General features: G+C 40.6%; 3 protein-coding genes across 3 annotated transcripts in view; 1 reads left to right on the forward strand and 2 right to left on the reverse strand.

The window, feature by feature from the left end:
- LOC117373246 (uncharacterized) overlaps window positions 1–18,716 on the reverse strand; it is a 163,501-nt gene that overhangs the window by 114,337 nt on the left and 30,448 nt on the right. The gene's annotated exons all lie outside the window — the stretch shown is intronic.
- On the forward strand, window positions 4,889–6,436 carry bglapl (bone gamma-carboxyglutamate (gla) protein, like). The gene is made up of 4 exons (XM_033973955.2): window positions 4,889–5,024; window positions 5,102–5,479; window positions 5,744–5,834; window positions 5,906–6,436. The coding sequence occupies exons 1-4, from the start codon at window positions 4,964–4,966 to the stop codon at window positions 6,006–6,008; spliced, it is 633 nt and encodes a 210-aa protein (XP_033829846.1). The 5' UTR covers window positions 4,889–4,963; the 3' UTR covers window positions 6,009–6,436.
- On the reverse strand, window positions 8,639–18,121 carry LOC117372708 (sodium-dependent phosphate transport protein 2B-like). Its single transcript, XM_033968544.2, has 13 exons — window positions 17,856–18,121; window positions 17,231–17,273; window positions 16,997–17,098; window positions 15,070–15,198; window positions 14,851–14,994; window positions 14,012–14,123; window positions 13,737–13,929; window positions 12,532–12,627; window positions 12,337–12,457; window positions 10,853–11,020; window positions 10,660–10,776; window positions 9,407–9,531; window positions 8,639–9,342 (listed from the first exon to the last, which is right to left on the reverse strand). The coding sequence occupies exons 1-13, from the start codon at window positions 17,877–17,879 to the stop codon at window positions 8,779–8,781; spliced, it is 1,938 nt and encodes a 645-aa protein (XP_033824435.1). The 5' UTR covers window positions 17,880–18,121; the 3' UTR covers window positions 8,639–8,778.

Genomic DNA, 18,716 nt, shown 5'->3' on the forward strand with positions numbered 1-18,716 from the left:
TAGAACAGCACAGAGTTTCCCGTGGGATGTTATTGTCTGCTCTGAGCCTCTGACAGACTGACACAGAGGAAACACATTTACACAAAGGCATATGATAAGAATACTTCTTTCACAACATAAATACAGATACATTTCCTTCACACTGGTACTTCATCGTGTAATTTTGGTTTGTCACTACACAGTATTAGTGTGAAAAATAGAAAACCCAGCTTTTGTGGTGAGGCATGTGAGTTTTTTGTCTCTAATTAGACATAAATTACTGCATAACAATAACAATGCAACAGAAATAAAGCAGTTTGTAATTAAACGTCATGTCTGACTATAATATAATGCATCTCGTTTGAAAGTTTTCCAAGTGTTCAGAATACAGGACTCAGTTTGGAACATGGAAGGGAATGTGTTACAAAATACACACACACACACACCCCCAAAAAATACTGTAACTAAATGCATTCTCAAAGTATTCTTCCTATCATCAGATAGCGTCTTTAAAGAAGGAAAAAAAAAAAACATGTAAAATGAATAACTTGAACCTAGTACAGTAAACCCATGTACTTTGAATCCAAACAGATACTCTTTTTATTTTTTATTTATTTATTTATTCATTTTTATTTTTATTTTATTATTATTTTGTATTTAATTTTTATTTAATTTAATGAATTTATTTTTAATTTAATTTTTTAAATAAAAGAAATATTCTTTTATTTTTTATTTATTTATGTATTTTTATTTTATTTTAATTTGTATTTAATCTTAATTTTTTTATTTTAATTTTATTTTAATTTTATTTTTAAGCGTATCTTTTTTTACTTTATGCATGCCCTTATTTGTGCTTATTCAGTGTTTTTATGTTGCACTTTATCACCAAAGAGAGTTCCTAGTTGGTGAGTAGCAGTAAAACGTCTTCTGATTCTGATTCTGATAGTTGTGATACACCTCGCCCTATCAGTTGGATGATATCATAATTAAGTCTGATTAGCAATGACCTCACGGGCTCAAATGTGCTGAAATCCAAACCAAACACATTCTGGGGCTGTAGCTCAGAGTGATGAGAGCTGTCAGCAGCAGACAGACAGAGGCCGTGGCTGTGTTTTGTGTTTTGTGCAGTGTGCGGGCCTCACCACCACACTGACTTTATAGGTCTGAATGTATTTGTGTCAGATTTGTCCAAGCATCCGGTAAAAACCCAGCTGCTCCGTTTTACATGCTCTGAGTTTCCTTGTTAGTTGCTTGTATTCTGCTCGTGTACAGACTATGTTAATTGCTAGCTTCTCAGGAAATAGTCTGAAATAAGTTTTGGCACTTGCTGTAAAGTCTTACTCCATCATGTTTTTGCACTAAAAACATGAGACACATCTGTTTACCCCAAACACAGTAAATCCCCAGGAGCCATCACAGCCTGTGGGATTAAACTGAGCACTGGCTTTGGACTTCTGCTCATAAATCTTTGAAAACATTTCTCTGTATAAAGTTCGTCTAGACTGCCAACCTGCGCTGGTTTGGTCCGTAAAAAGGTTTATGCCCGGAGTAAATTACAATAGAGGAACTGGGCAGCTGAAAGTGGGGCAAAGAAAGAAATGTTTTATCCCATTTTCCCCACAGCTCCAGATGTTCCACAAACATTGGTGAGAGACATTAATTAGGCCGTTTCCATAAAGCTCCCGTCTGTAATTAGACCGACCCTGTTGTATTCTCACATGTGACCACTAGATGTGATCAACATCTCTGCAGTTTGACAGAAGAAGAAGAAGAAGAAGAAGAAGAAGAAGAAGAATTCTCCTATATTCTCCTTCCTTGACCTTCATTCTCCTTCACTCTCATTCCTTCTTCTTCATTTTCCTTCATTCTCCTTCCTTCTCCGTCCTTCTCCTTCCTTCTCTGTTCTCCTTCCTTCTCATTCCTTCTCCTACCTTCTCATTCCTTCTCCTTCATTCTACTTCCTTCTCTTTCATTCTCCTCCTTCTCCTCCATCCTCCTTCCTTCTCCTTCATTCGCCTTCCTTCTCTTTCCTTGACCTTCATTCTCTTTCCTTCTCCTTCCTTCTCCTTCATTCTCCTTCCTTCTCCGTCCTTCTCCTTCCTTCTCCTCCATCCTCCTTCCTTCTCCTCCATCCTCCTTCCTTCTCCTTCCTCCTCCTTCCTTCTCCTTCCTCCTCCTCCATCCTCCTTCCTTCTCCGTCCTTCTCCTTCATTCGCCTTCCTTCTCATTCATTCTCTTTCCTTCTCCTTCCTTCTCCTCCATCCTCCTTCCTTCTCCTTCCTTCTCCTCCTTCTCCTTCCTTCTCCTCCTTCTCCTTCCTTCTCCTTCCTTCTCCTCCATCCTCCTTCCTTCTCCTTCCTTCTCCTCCATTCTCCTTCCTTCTCCTTCCTTCTTCTTTGCCTTGACCTTTGAACTCTACATCATGAGGTCAACTATAAGGAACAAGGATGTGTGAGGAGCAGAGAGGAGAAACAACTCTTAACTGTTTGAATTAAATGCTGTTGTTGAAGAGCCTCAGCAAACAGCGCAAAATCTGCAACGTCCAACATGTTAAAAATATAAATAAATATTCTCCAGACTGACCAGCAGCAGCAGCTCACAGTGTCACAGAAACAGGACACACAGGACTGTTCCACACAATCCATCAGCTGCAGCCACATCAGCAGCAAAATGAGCTCCTCTGTCACTGTGGACTTTATGAAAATGTGTCTTTAAGTTTAGTTTCTATAAATGTAAACAAATATAATAACATTAAACGGGCTGACATGGCTCGAAAAGCAGTTGTTGCAGTGGACAGTATCACTCGTAAACTCTGATTTTGATCGGTGCATTGGATTGTGGGATGCCTCAGGAGCTTTGAAAAGAATCATAATGTCTCCTTTTCTCACTGACTAACTTCACTGAGCTTTTTGGATGGTCCATGTCATGTCTGATGGTGACGCTCGTCTGGGTCAGTGATAAAGGAAAGATTCTAGATGCATTTTACCAGTGCAGATGGTTAAATGAACAAAGGACAGGTAAAGGGGAGGGTGGGGGTTTCACATGCAACATCTACTGGTAGAAAAATGAAATAAACTTGCAGATTATATCTTTAGGTTCTCATGTGAGTTCATTGGTCGATATATTTGCTTTGACTGCCTAATAAACCATCATTTCTACTTTTTTAAATGAGCCGTTTATGATGATGTGGTGAGTTACAAGCGACTGGAATCCAAACAAAGGACCATACCCGGTCTGTAATATCACAACAGGTGAGTCCAGTAAAAAGTCCATTTTAGAAAACACCCACTCGTCCAGTGTGTAGCATTTGTTCAGTAACTTCAGGTTTTTAGGTCAAATCTGCCATGTTTGACTCACATTATGATCTATAATGAGGCACTTGTTTCAGTTTTACACATCGGTCACTTTAATAACACTTCAGAACCTAATTATACATGTTTTACACTCAAGGAAAAATAAACATATTTACGACATCCAGTGGCTGGTGACTGTTGGAAAATAAAAGTGTTTTTTCTCAGTAGTGCTCATGATGTGGCTCAGTTCCTGGTAATACAACAGGCCACAATACAAACAAGAAACTCTATGCAGCTGTATTTCCTGTTTAGGAATGTGATTGAACCCTCTCCCCAGTAAAACAAATCCTCAAAAATGGACACTAGACCAGACATTGAAATTACATGCCCCTGATCCAAACCAAATCTGTGAGGCCAGAATAAGACTGGACACAGGGACAACAAGGTCACAGGGCAGACTCCCTCCCATCTCTCTGCACAAAGTATTTATATGCTTCAAGTAATGTATGTTCATAAATGTTTATCTAAACACTGTTTAGGATTTAGATATGGTTCAAGTCCAAGTCATCAACTGCACACGGCACAGAGCAGACCGCAGCTGGTCTGGGTCTGTGCACAAACACTGTAGCATCCTCGGCCGCATGAATGCAGAGCGTCCAGTACATGAGGCCCTCTTATTTTAGCAGCACATTTACTAAAAACTGAGCCGTGCACCGGGCCATACCGCTGGTTAGTCGTGGCTGAGCTCGGATCGGGCAAGAGCTGGACTACGATGGTTCTGTAAATAGTGACTGTGGTTCTAGTGGAACACTGCAGGACTCTAATTAAGCCCTGTCGCATAATGAGGCTCACTGCTTCTCCGTGTCGCCCGATTAGAAGCTTGTGGCGCACAGACTGTAGTTTGGGGTTTGTGGGGGTGGGACTTCACATCTGGGGCAACACAACAGCAGGACGCTGTTGGGTCTCCTTCATGTAAAATAAGAACCCGATCTCCCTGATTGAAAAACAATCACTCTCCCCGAGTTTAGAGAGGTCAGAAATGCACCGTCTGGACAGTCTGCTTCAGTTTTCCACTTTTGTTTTAAGATGAAACGGTGAATTGAAATGTGGAGAAAGTGAAGTCAAGTGAAGTGGAGAAAAAGCATACCTTCTGAAAATGACAAATCTGTATGAGAAAGAGGAAAGGCAGAAAATTCCAGACAATAGAAAAACAAAAGACAGTCCTTTCTCCCTCACTGAGTATGATGTGAGCTCCAGTGTGTTATTACGTCCCTATGTTCACGCATCAGTGCATACTTATGTGTCTGCCTCTGCAGTGACACAGGACCAGCCCTGAATGTCCTTGAGTGTCTTTACCATTTTCTGGTTTACATAAAGTCTACACATACAGTCAGAGTTGAATTCGAGGAATGTCTTCCGCCCCGTGTTTGTGGGTGAATGAGTTTGTGGATTCAATGCCAAGGCTCGTGTGGGTGTTTATAGACAACTTCACGACAAGTGGAAGCGGAAATGTTGTTATCCGATTCTCTGTCCAATCAGAGGCAGCTCTCCCTGAGTGGGTCTGGCCTTGCTTCGGACATGGGCTCGTGTATATATTGACCTTCAGTCCTGCACTGACACAGAAGCAGCTCTAGACTGAAACAAGCCAAAGAAGAGCCTTGACTCCACAGAGGAACATCACCAGAGACATCATGAGGACTGTGACTCTACTGTTCGCCTGTGCTCTGCTCTCCGTCTGCTGGTCCATGGGAGGTGAGTCCACTCTTCTACTCAAGTATTTCCTATTTCCCTGACTGTATTTATGCCAATGTTTGTCTTGGGTTCTGCAGCTATTGAGCCTGAGGTTGTAGTGGACACAGCGGCCGACCCTGCAGCAGATGCAGCTCCTGCCGACACTGCCTCCTCCTCTGCATCATCCTCTGCATCCGACTCCTCTGCATCCGACTCCTCAGCATCCGACTCCTCAGCATCCGACTCCTCTGCATCCGACTCCTCTGCATCCGACTCTTCTGCATCCGACTCTTCAGCCTCGTCTTCCTCCGAATCCGCAGAGTCCTCACAGTCCTCAGAGTCCTCAGAATCCTCACAGTCCTCAGAGTCTTCAGAGTCCCAATCCTCAGAATCATCTGAATCCACAGAATCTTCTTCACAATCAGCTTCATCTGCCTCTGACTCATCCTCAGCATCTGCATCAATCAGCACTGAAGGTACAATCAAGTGTTGTGTGTCATTTGATGTGGTTTTCCCATGGTGTCCTGTCGTGTTTAAGAGTGCATTTGTGTCCTGTTCTGTCCTTGTTTAGTCCTGGTCGAGCACAGGTTTAGTCCAGGGTTAAGTTGTGTGTGTAAGAGTGAACACACCCTTATAGAGAAAGGGAAAATTGTGCAATAATAATAATACTGTCTCCTGCCCTCTTCTGACATGACCCGCTTCTGAATATAACTTTTTGTCTTACTTCATATGTTCTGTAGCTCCTCATGTGGTAATGAAGAGGGACCTGGCTGCTGTACTGCTCAGGAGAAGAAGAGCCGCCGGACCCCTCACTCCACTCCAGCTGGAGAGGTACATATAAATATTTAAGTCTCTGTACGTTATGTGGAAGTGGTTGTAGTGACTGTGTTTTGTGTGGACAGCCTGAGAGAGGTGTGTGAGCTGAACGAGGCCTGTGACGACATGGCCGACACTGCTGGGATCGTGGCTGCATACACGGCGTACTATGGACCTGTGCCCTTCTGAGCAGACCCTCTCCTCAAACACATGACTTTAAACTAGTGCCGCGGCCTCCCTGGATGCAGACAGCTTACTCATTGTACATTTAAACTCTTTCTCAGATCAACAGAAGTGATTTATCCAAAGGCCTTGTATGTAAAGTGTAGGAGGCACATGGACTCACAGCCTGTGAATAACTTTGAAAGCCCACTTGAGTTTAGGTTATTACTAAGCGTTAACAAAAACAAATGGTGCTACAAGTGCAATTATAATGTAAGAGAATGTATTTTATATGGTGCTTATTATTTACACGGTGCTTTTGTCTTTACAAATAGAACATTTAGTTATATTGTTAGGGGCAGATTTTCTAACCAAGGAAATAGCGTTATGTGTATTTTCACATGTTGATTAATGATATGTTATGAAAATAATAAATTATTTCTTTATTAAAACAATCTCTTCTCTCGTGTTTATTGTTTTCCCCTGTGGACATGTCCTCACACGCACCAGGGGCTGTTACATTATTATGTCACTAGATGGCAGTGCTGAACAGCTGCTGTGCACAGAGACTGTACAAGACTCAAGTTTAGACTTTAACAGATTCAACCACCAAACACTTTATAACAGACACGAACCATTAAAAAGTCACTGTCATTGTTGTGATTATAAAGAATATAGGGCTGAAGGGTTAAATAATAAGATGTCAGTGAAAGAGAAGAAAGAGAAGACAGAGCAGTGAGTCTCTTATTTTGTTTATTAAATCACGTCTGTGCGCGCGTGACCCAGGACTAAGCCCTCTCTCTGTCTCTCTCTCACTCCCTCTCTCGCTTTCTCTCTCTTTCTCTTTCTCCCTCCCTCTCTCTCTCTATCTTCCCCTCCCTCTCTTCCCTCCCCCCATCTCCCCCCTCTCTCTTCTCTCTCTCGCTCTCTCTTGCTCTCTCTTGCTCTCTTCCCTCCTCTCTCCCCCTCACCCCCCCTCTCTCTCTTTCCTCCTCTCTCTCTCTTTCTTTCTGCCCCCCCTCTGTCCCCCCTCCCCCCCCCTCTCTCTGTCTCTCCCCCCTCCCTCTCTCACCCTCTCTCTCTGTCTCTCTCTCTCTCTCCCTCTCCCTCCCTCTCTCTCACTCCCCCCTCTCTCTGTGTCTCTCCCTCTCTCTCTCTGTCTCTTTATTAATTGACTCTTTATTCATTGATTACAGATGAATCATGTTACATTAGAGCCATGTTGTCATAAAAGAGTTAGACCTGTGTCCTCACTCCCTGATCTGTTTCATTTGTTTATTGAAACATTTCACTTGTATGGTCCTAAGTATCACACTATTTGTTTACTGAATCATTTCACTTGTGTGGCCTTAAGTATCACACTATTTGTTTACTGAAACATTTCACTTGTGTGGCCCTCACTCTCACACTATTTGCTGTTGTGGACACACATGTGGGGCTCCTTCTCCTCCGGGTGTTTGTCAGTTCTGCTGCAGAGGAAGACTGAGGTGTTTCTGTGCAGATGTTTCCGGTCACGTGTCGCTGTCGGTGTCTTGTGTCAGATGTGGCTTCATCATTAACAGAACTATCTGTAGAGCAGCTCTTCACCCACTCTCTCTGCTGACCCACAGCTCAGTGGGTGTCCTGGGCTGTCACAGTCGTGAGCGGTTTGTATCGACACAGAGATAATCCATAGACAGGCGGACGTCCATGTGACCGTGGACAGTGGACTCCTTTCACTCCTTTGACTGTCCCCTGCACTGCTGACCCTCTGACTCCAACAGGAACCGCACTGATGGTCACGACAGGAGGAACTTTACTACTTTGGCAGTGAACTGTGACCCCAATCTTTCTAGTATTTCTGAGCATTAGTGTGTACTTTAGATAACACAGATAACTGGCCAATAAATAAACTAGTTTTCGCTTTAGTCATCAGATCGGAGATGATGAGACTTCAGCCGCGAGATAAAAAAGGTGTTTATTAATACATGGGTTTGTCAACATAAACCATTGGTGTCATTCTAGTTATTAGATTACATTTCTATAAAACAATATATTCTCTGAATACAATTATTTATCTTAATTAAAGAATAATTATTACACCCTAAAACGATGTTAAAGATGTCCATGTGTCATATACACATATAAACAAAACACTTGTGTTGTGCTTAAAAAGTCACATGACCCTAAGACCCTAAGTCACTTTCAACTGGAAAATATCACAAATATAAGAATAAAACACGACAGATCTGATCTGACCTGTGTGAGACACAGGGCGACGTGATTCAAACAAAGTACATCGAAGTACACAGCAGTGGAAGATGTACTCTGTTTAGTTACTTCAGTAAAAGTACACATACCAGAGTAAAAAAAATACTCAATTAAAGTAAAAGTATCACATGAAAAAATCTACTTAAGTAAAAGTATGAAAGTATCCATTTAAAAATGTACTTTAAGAGTAAAAAGTATTTTCAGCAGATTTTGATCTAATGAACCTTCAAATGTAGAGATTTTGATACAGATTTTGCTGAATTTTGTCCAATTGAAACAGTTGAATCTATATTTTTTCCAGCTGTTTTATTTGTATATCTTGTGTTTGCTCAAACTACGACCTTTTCAGCAGGACTCAAACTGTAATACAAATACTTCTCAGTCCTGTTAAAGATGTAGTGGTGTAGAAAGTACAGATACTGCTCTCAAATGTAGTGAAGTAAAAATGATCCTCTTTAAAATGTACTCAAGTAAAGTACAGACACACTTGTACTTAGATACATTCCAGCGCTCAGTCTTTAAAAGTATGAGATTTGTGTGAGAAATGTCAAAGCCTGGTCATGTTGAGAATCTTGAGCTCTATTTTATCAGTCTGCCTGTCGCTCTCCTTCTCCAGCTCTCGCTCCGGCTCCATGGCGGGGTTGTCGTAAGCCTCTTTGTGACTCTTCTGCTGCTCTTCTTGTGTCTCCTGATCCGCGGGGAGCCGGCAGCATTTACAGCAGCAGCAGCACTTGGTGATAAACACGTCCACCACTTTGTCCCAGGGCGCGAGGGAGTGGGCCCACAGAGGCAGGAAGTCCCAGCTCCTCAGGGCCGGCGGCAGACATGCGGGTTTACGCTTTTGCAGCACATTGATTATCACAATGATGATCAGGAGAGCGAGCAGCGGCGCCCCCACCCCCACGAGGACCTGCCAACCTGCCACGGAAAGCCCGAAGACGAACAAGGGCAGAACGAAGAAGCAGCAGATGATGTAGACTGCGGCGAACCAGCGGTACTTCGCCGTGATGCTGCCCAGGCTTTTGGCGAGGCGGATGGGGACTCTGGTGAAGGGTATCGGGTACCACAGGGCGATGCCAGTGATGTTGAACAAGAAATGCACAAGCGCAATCTAGATACACATACCTTTTAGTTTATATTTTCAGCTACGCAACACATGAAACAGGCTGACCTACCTGTAATGCGTTGGCCAGAGTGTCTCCTGGACTGGCCATAGCCGCCAGGATCGCTGTCGTGGTGGTGCCGATGTTCGATCCAAGTGACAGTGGATAAGCTCGTTCTATGCTGATCACACCGATACCTGTTCATACAAACTTAGAGTCATTAGTAAATCTATCTTCTCGTGCATTTAAAGGTCCCGCTGTGAGCTTTAAGTCATGTTATAATGTTGTTATCGCCTCAAAAACAGACCTGGAGTTGTGTTTTGTTTCATTCACACATGTCGGAGTAACACTTTATCATTAGTCTGTCTACATCTCCAGAGCTTAAAACGCTCTGTTCCACCTTGTGATGTCATGAAGGTGAAATTTTCAAGTTAACAGCTCCTTTTACTTTTAGTTCAGTAGAGATAAGTGGCAATTCCAGGGCAGAAATCATCCAAATCATTCTAATGAAGGTGTGTGCAGGGCCGGTTCAGACTATAAGCAGAATGAGCTGCTGCTTAGGGCCCCGAGGCCAGCAGGGGGCCCCCAAGAGTCGATACATTTATATCGAAAATAATATAATATGTAAAGATTTATTAGAAACTGGGCTTGTGTGTTTACAGCAGACTAAATATCCCTCTAAAACAATCACATTTGTTTTATATCTATAGTAGTAAAAAATCTGCTGCTGCTGCGTTTGTTTTTGAGTCGGGCAGAGGTGAGGGCAGCTCTGTGTTTACACCGGAGCAAGGACCCGACATAATGTAAATGTAAGAACACTGTCGCCAACTGGAACACATTAAAATCCTCCAGAAATGAAGATAAAATGTCTAAAATGTCCCAAATCTTGCCCCCAACCCTTAATATATTTGTGTTCTGTTGTTGTGACTGTGGTTGTTGTGACATTCTGGATGTTTTCAGTCTGATGTTGCTCAAATAAACACAAATATAATTGGTCAAAGTGATGAGAGCAGAGTCAGAATGTGTCAAATGTGAATCACTAATAGCACATCCGCTGTCGGGGGCCACAGAGACAAACTTAGGGCCCCGTGAAAGCTGGGACCGGCCCTGTATGGAGTGTAACAGTGTGTTTTCCATCGGAGAGAGAGCTTAAATCTGTGTGAATGAAACAAAACACGACTCCAGGTCTGTTTGTGACGAGGAAACATTATAACATAGACCAGAAAACAGTGTAACATGGGCCCTTTAATAAAAACAAGTCTTTATATTTTGAAAACCAAGCTGATAATAATGATTTATGAATATTTGACAATACTTGACCTCACCAACAAGTGGAGTAATTGCAGATGTGAACACTGAACTGCTCTGCACCACAAATGTCATTCCGGCTCCGACCAAAATGGCGATGTATCCCACAACCCAGCCGAAGGGAAACGGAAAATCTGAAAACACAGCCGGGAACATTATCACACGGAGACATGAGGACGGGAACGCAAACACCAGAGCGTCACGTCTCACCAGTGTTGAGGATCTTCTTTATGACGGACGCCACCTGCCCCTTCAGCATCGAGTTGAGCAGTTTGACGATGAGGATGAGGCATGAGCAGAGCACGAGGAGGGACAGAGCGAGGAGGATCAGACCCACAGCCAGGTCGGACAGAGGGACGTCCACGAAGAGGTGTTTACCTGGAGACAACACAGGGTCTAAAGCAGGACTAAACCAGGACTGAATCAGGACTGAACCAGGACTAAACCAGGACTAAACCAGGACTAAACCAGGACTAAACCAGGACTGAACCAGGACTGAACCAGGACTGGAGACCCAACAGCACAGGGTCAAACGTTTAGTGTTTAGAGCCATATGAACCATCTCACACCTGAGGACTTCAGGGACCAGGACTGAACCAGAACTAAACCAAGACTAAACCAGGACTGAACCAGGACTGAACCAGGATGAACCCAGGACTGAACCAGGGCTAAACCAGGACTGAACCAGAACTAAACCAGGACTGAACCAGGACTGAACCAGGACTGAACCAAGACTGAACCAGGACTAAACCAGGACTTGAACCAGGACTAAACCAGGACTAGACCAGGACTGAACCAGGACTGAACCAGAACTAAACCAGGACTGAACCAGGACTGAACCAGGACTAAACCAGGACTAAACCAGGACTAAACCAGGACTGAACCAGGACTAAACCAGGACTGAACCAGAACTAAACCAGGACTAAACCAGGACTAAACCAGGACCGAACCAGGACTAAACCAGGACCAAACCAGGACTGAACCAGAACTAAACCAGGACTAAACCAGGACTAAACCAGGACTAAACCAGGACTAAACCAGGACTAAACATGGAGAATCAGCCTTTTCAGTTTTATGCAGTTAAATATCCAATCTGCTGCTCTGGTTTAGCAGGGAGCAGGCGCTTAGCAACACTGTCAATCAAACCTGTTGCTAACGCTAGCGGGAGTGACCTCGGTGAAAGAAGGCGCCTGATTTGTCTGTTTTTAATGTTCATATCTTGATTCACAGACAAAATAGCGAAATACAAACACCAGGATCATGTAGAGCGGGTTAATACGAACATTTAAGACCAAAATGACAAGAGTGGGGACAATTTTTCAGTTTAAAATGAATTGGAATCAGAATCAATGGAGCCGGAAATGCAACACGATCACTTCCTATTTGGAAAGCAGCGGCTAGTGGGTTAGCTACGTACAGTCTAAGGTGTGAGTGGGGGAGTGATTCCTTGTGATTTGAGTGACTTAAAGGTTGAAAAGCGCTGTATAAAAATGTGACCACTGACCATTATTCTCCATTATTTCTCTCTTTTATTGTGCAGGTTTGGGGTAGATTAAGTCGCAAATCAATTTCAATATCAATATTTTAAAAGTGCACGTGAATGAGAACCACATTATTGCCAGTACTACATCACATAATCTGATGTTATGTATAATATAAGGTATGGAAAGTCTGATGTTTGCTTACACACTCACATTTTTCCACGTTGGTAGTGACAGACACGTTCTTCAAGGTTATTGTCTGATTCCCATCAAACCAACAGAGAGTCGGAGAAGTGCAGTTTTCAGGACCAGGAACTGTCACATTCATCAACGTCTAAAACAAACGACAGAAACAAATCTAAACCAGCTCACAGTGTAATATTAGTCTTGAATTGTGGGTAATCTTACTGTGTTGGTAAAAGTTTTGCACCATGTCTTGATGAGACTTTTGTTTCTTGCGTCTGGGTCTCCGGTGGCGATTTGACTGATCACTGTCTCATCGAGCTGAAGGTTTATATAGACAAATTAAGTCAAAAATATAACAAATGTATTCAAATTTATGTATTATTGTTACCAGTGGTGGAGCGTAACAAAGTAAAAGTAGTAAAGTACTGTATTTAAGTCAGAATTGTAGGTATCTGTACTGTACTTTTATTTATTTATTTTTTGACAGATACTTTTTACTTTTACTTCACTACATTTGAGAGCAGTATCTGTACTTTCTACTGCACTTTTTGAACAGGACTGAGAAAGTAAAAGTATTTTTTATTATTGTTTGACACCTGCTGAAAAGGCTGAAGGTTTATTTTTCACGTAATTTATAGTTTGAGGAGTAGCAGCGGCTAAATCTGGTACAAATCATCTTTTCTTTTGTGAGATTAATGAATTTGTACATGGTCCCTGACAAATAAAGAAGAAAAAAAAGAATAAATAAATAAAAAAAAATACATGAATGAATGAATAAATAAATAATAAAAAAGAAAGAAAGAAAGAATAAATAAATAAATAAGAAAGAAAGAAGAAATAATAAATAAATAAATAAATAATAAATAAAATAAATAATACATGAATGAATGAATAAATAAATAATACATGAATAAATAAAGAAATAAATACATAAATAGATAGATAAATAAGAAACAAATAAATAAAGAAAGAAAGAATAAATAAATAAATAAATAATACATGAATGAATAAATAAATAAATAAATAATACATGAATGAATGAATAAATAAATAAATACATAAATAGATAGATAAATAAGAAACAAAGAAAGAAAGAAAGAAAGAAAGAAAGAAAGAAAGGAGACTAACATATACAAGTAAAATCTATTAATTCAATTGTTTCTGTTGAACAAAATTCATCCCAAATCTGTATCAAAATCACTGCATTTGACTCTTTATTAGATCTCAAACTCTGCACAAAATACTTTCACTTTTTACTCTTTAAGTACATTTTTAAAGAGGTACTTTAATACTTTTACTTGAGTAGATTTTGTCATGTGAGTTGAGTGTTTTTTGCTCTCATATCTGTACTTTTACTTGAGTAACAAAGCTGAATCCTCGCTCCACCCCTGTAGATTCCACAGTCGTTCCTATTTCAGATGTGGTACCTGAATAATGGATTCTGTGAGCACGTCTGTAATGACGTTCAGCAGGTCCGGCGCCTCTCCGCTCTGAATATTGAAGGAGTCGATGATGAGTTTTGTGACCACATACAGATACCCCGTGGCCACCTCCAGCGGCAGCAGCACCAGCACCGAGAGCCAGTTGAAGAAGTCATGGACGGTGGCTCCGGCAAAAGCTCTGTGGGTTTGAAAGAACTGAACATGTTACTGGATTTTTTTTCCGTAAGTGATGATAATGAAGTTTATGTGCATATATTTACCTCCGGAATGTGCTGCGCTCCCCGGCCTGCGTCATAGCCACCAGTGTGTTGGTGACTGAAGTGCCAATGTTGGTCCCCATAATAATAGGAACCGCCAGCTGGACTGTGAGCACTGCAAATGTACGAGCATCACGGTCTCAGGCTTTGTGTTTGGATATTTTACATAAAAGATCACTGTGGTTTTGGCTGCTACTGTGTTTTTTATCGTCAAAAGTACATAGACTTTTAGCATCTTTCTTTCTTTATTGTTTATTTGTCAGGAACCATGTACAAATTCATTAATCTTACAAAAGAAAAGATGATTTGTACCAGATTAAGCCCCTGCTATCACTTTTACTCGATCGTCCAATAAGATTCATCGTGTGGTAATACAGGAAGTGCTCCGCTGTGTTTTTAAACTCCACACACCTTCATTTCTAGAATCATTTGGATAGTTCCAGCTCTGAAATGACGCATCTCTACTGAAGTAAAGGTAAAAGGAGCTGTTAACTTTAAAGCTTTGTCCATCGATTCTGCAGAAATTGTCACGTTTTCCAGTCTTTTGTGATGTTTTTCACTTTATTATTTACGATAGGAACCATGCCTGTCTGTCTCCATTTTGGCTTATCCACCTGTCAATCACGGTCAATTGAAAACGGGAAGATTGACCTGACTCACATCTTCGTAAAATATTGAAGAAGTGTGTTTTATTCAGGCCAAAACACTTTTAAATGAGTTTGCAATGAATTCTTTACCCGGGCCTGCTCATATTATAATACCATCACCAACCACTGCTGCTATGACTTTCTGTTATAGCGAAGTGAATATATTAAAGTGTGTCGCTGTGAACTCTGACTCACATCCCGAGGAAACCATACTGACGACTATGGACGAGGAGGTGGATGAACTCTGGACAAGAAGGGTCACCAAAACACCGATCACCAGCCCGGCCAGCGGGTTGGACAGCACACTGTTGTCTTGTAAAATGTCTCCCGCTGCTTTTCCTGCACAGAAAACACATTTACTATTATAACTGAAGGTGTTGGTTACAGGTTTACGTTTATTTCAATCGCGCTGACCTCCAACCAGCTGGAAGGCGGAGCTGAGGACGTCCAATGAGCAGATGAACGTGTAGAGAAATCCAAGTAACAGGCAGAGTTTCCCAACAGACAGCACCACCCTCAGGACTTTACCTTTGGTGTCCAGAGCTGGAAGATTATAGACAAAGACAAAGACTTCAGTATGAGCCTAAAGTGTGGACTACGCTTTCATGGGCACAGAAAAAAGGTCTTGGGTTTGTTTCTTGGACAAAGTAAAGGCCTTTTGCTGTTTGTATGTTCTCCCTGTGCCTGTGCAGGTTTCCCGTAAAACGAAAAACATGTGCAATATGTTCTCTTTGAGAGTAGAGTGAACAAGAGATACTTTCCTGAGAGGGACTTTCCTGGTCAAGTAAAAGTAAAAAAACAAAAAACTTGTTCTTGTTCTTGTTCTTCTTGTTCTTGTTGTTCTTGTTCTTGTTCTTCTTCTTGTTCTTCTTCTTCTTGTTGTTCTTGTTCTTGTTGTTCTTGTTCTTCTTGTTCTTCTTCTTATTGTTCTTCTTATTCTTGTTCTTCTTATTCTTGTTCTTCTTCTTGTTCTTCTTCTTGTTCTTGTTCTTCTTGTTCTTGTTCGTCTTCTTCTTGTTCTTCTTGTTCTTGTTCTTCTTGTTCTTGTTCTTCTTGTTCTTGTTCTTCTTCTTATTGTTCTTCTTATTCTTGTTCTTCTTATTCTTGTTCTTCTTCTTGTTCTTGTTCGTCTTCTTCTTGTTCTTCTTCTTCTTGTTCTTCTTGTTCTTGTTCTTCTAGTTCTTGTTCTTCTTCTTCTTGTTGTTCTTCTTCTTCTTCTTCTTATTCTTGTTCTTGTTCTTCTTGTTCTTGTTCTAGTTCTTCTTATTCTTCTTCATCATCTTCTTCTCCTCCTTCTCCTTCTTCTATTACACTATTTTCTGATATATGCTATAATGTTGTTTCCTCATCATAAACAGACCTGGAGTTGTGTTTTGCTTCACACATGTTTAACACACAAACCCTGCAGATTTATATTGAATTCTTCTCTCAAACAGAAAACACTCTGTTCCACCTTGTGATGTCATCATGTGGGAATACAGGAAGTGCTCCGCTGTGTTTTTAAACTCCACACACCTTCGCTGGAATCATTTGAATAGTTCCAGCTCTGAAATTGCCTGTCTCTACTAAAGTAAAACTAAAAGGAGCTGTTAACTTGAAAACTACCACTTCATGACATCACAAGGTGGAACAGAGCATTTTGCGCTTTGGAAATGTGGACAGACTGATAATAAAGTGTGACTCAAACATGTGTGAATGAAACAAAACACAACTCCAGGTCTGTTTTTGAGGTAGTAGCAGCATTATAACACAACTTAGAGCTCACAAGAATTATTTTGTGTAATATAAGACCTTTAAACATTTTATTTTTTGCAAAGACCTGTATAAGTCACTATATGATGCTTTGGGGTATGAGCTGATGCAAAGACGATCCACCCCGCTTCACTTTTGTGTCTGAAACATCTGCTCTAAACTTGTGCTAGTGTCAATAGAGTCATGAATGTGAATCTAGGACGTTACGTAGATGTAAATACACTTATAATACTACTTCTTTTCACTGTTTGAAAAAGAAATGGGCTCCTATGTATTGCTATTGACGAGGGACACGATATCAACAGATTCATAAATTTTGCCCCTAATATCAGTAGTCAGTTGAGCATTATCGTTCACCTTTTTTGCGTTCTGTATCAGCTCCAGCGACGTGATAAACTCTCCTTCAGAAGCAGCGATAGTGCTTAAGTAGCTGAGCTCACCTGGAGTATCAGCGGACGTGTAACTGAGTAAACTGTAAATATCACCCCTTTATTGCTCCAAGAAGCAAAAAAACTGTGGTGTTGGCAGCTTCTGTGTGCCTGACTTTGTCTAATCGATGTTAAATTTGACAGATTTATTGCAGACTTACCTGACCAGGGGACTCCAGTGTCATTCAGTTCTGGCATATCCCAAGGGTCTGCCTCCATCTTCTCCTCATTGATAAGGTCTAGAGTTGAATGTGCTGGGCTGGCTAAAAGCAAACAAAAAATAAAATACAGGACACTTTTGATACTCTTAATGAGCAGCGAAACATCTTCACTCCTATAACTTTTTGTCCAGTTGACAGATTTGAATTTTTTTTGTGTTAATTCATATAAAATACCTTGGCTTTCTCTGACTTTCCCGTTGTTCTGAGTCTCCATTGTCTGGAAAAAATATAATAATGATATAACACTTATGAGATGCACTTCCTCTAATGTATTTACAGCCATATCTGAGGTTGTGCAGACATTTGTATCCTGTGATAACTTCAACAATGGCACATATGTTACATCCACATGCTGCACTATTGATCAGAACAATCACATGGTTTGGAGAAAGGCCCCAGTACAATTCCATTCAAAGTTACCAGCTAAAGTCAAGGCTCCCTGTTGGTAAAAGGCAATGGGGTTAACAGTTTTTACACAACATTCTCCCTCTTTATTAGCCAATTACAAGTGACTAATACTGTGTCTTGTAAACTTCAGCTTTGGATCTTCTTTTAAGATTCTTATCTCCCTGTTATCTTGTGCATAAATTTGTGCACACTTAGATAATATGTTATAAAGATAAAAAATATGTTTATCACCACAGTCCTTAAATGTGACAAAGACCCCGTGTTACGATATTTGATTATTTATTTATTTTTTAGTTATTTATCTGAAAGTGAAATGGTAAAAACATTTAATTAGACACATTATTAACAAACAAATACATGCTGACATTCAAACAAATCCAAAATTGCTCACCTGTGGCGGACCCAAAGAGTCCATGTTCCATAAGGTAAGGTAAGGTGTAAGTGCTCAGGTAAAGAGTATGAGGTCCACTGATGAGCCGCTGTCACATCACCAAGAAAATGTATATATCACAGATAAGGAGGACACGCCTTCCTTGTCTCACACTGCTGTAAACGTTTGGAAAGTTGTGTTGCAATCCGCTCCATACTGAAGAAGCCAGCCCTTATAGAAGTCATCTCAAATGTGTCTCCAAATAAAGACGAATAGTGATGCCTTCAGTGAATCCAGTCATATTCCGCTCACACAGGCTTAATGGTAGTTTTCCAGGGTTTTTATTCACTTGTACTAGTGGCACAATGAGATCTGTGATTCTGAAGCTATTTATTGATTCTCTTGTGGCCTCCCATTGGTCGATGTCTCTCAATATCAATGAATGAACTGCACTGGACTTCCTGTGGCACGACTTGACTTTATAAATATTTGGCCTTTTTTCTGACACATTTCTACATCAGGGTTATAATTCCCTTTCGTAATCTATTATTATTATTATTATTATTATTATTATTATTATTATTATTATTATTATTATTATTATTATTTATTTATTTATTTATTTATCAATTAATTAAATAATTTGTTTATTTATTATTATTATTACAATATTACAACTTTTTTTTCTCTCTATCTTTTTTCTTTTCTTTTTTTCTTTTCTTTTTTTTAACCATTATTCACAAATTTTGTCAAGGTGCTTCACTTTTATTTCCCAATTGTTCACCTTTTTTGGCAGTGCTCCTGCTCTTTGTCTGAGTTCTAAAAATAAATCTAACATTGATTTTTGGTCAGGGATTTTCATGTGACATATTTCCACAATGG

Source organism: Periophthalmus magnuspinnatus, chromosome 1, assembly GCF_009829125.3.
Source record: "Periophthalmus magnuspinnatus isolate fPerMag1 chromosome 1, fPerMag1.2.pri, whole genome shotgun sequence".
Lineage (NCBI taxonomy): Eukaryota > Metazoa > Chordata > Actinopteri > Gobiiformes > Gobiidae > Periophthalmus > Periophthalmus magnuspinnatus.

What these genes read in the sequence shown, in the direction of transcription:
- bglapl (XM_033973955.2), top strand. Translation starts at nt 4,964, where the DNA reads ATGAGGACTGTGACTCTACTGTTCGCCTGTGCTCTGCTCTCCGTCTGC. An exon ending in CGTCTGCTGGTCCATGGGAG is followed by an intron (nt 5,025 to 5,101) that starts GTGAGTCCACTC and finishes TGGGTTCTGCAG; the next exon opens with CTATTGAGCCTGAGGTTGTA. An exon ending in ACTCCACTCCAGCTGGAGAG is followed by an intron (nt 5,835 to 5,905) that starts GTACATATAAAT and finishes TTGTGTGGACAG; the next exon opens with CCTGAGAGAGGTGTGTGAGC.
- LOC117372708 (XM_033968544.2), bottom strand. Translation starts at nt 17,879, where the DNA reads ATGGACTCTTTGGGTCCGCCACAG. An exon ending in CACTGGAGTCCCCTGGTCAG is followed by an intron (nt 15,199 to 16,996) that starts GTAAGTCTGCAA and finishes ATAATCTTCCAG; the next exon opens with CTCTGGACACCAAAGGTAAA. An exon ending in TCACAGAATCCATTATTCAG is followed by an intron (nt 12,628 to 13,736) that starts GTACCACATCTG and finishes ATAAACCTTCAG; the next exon opens with CTCGATGAGACAGTGATCAG.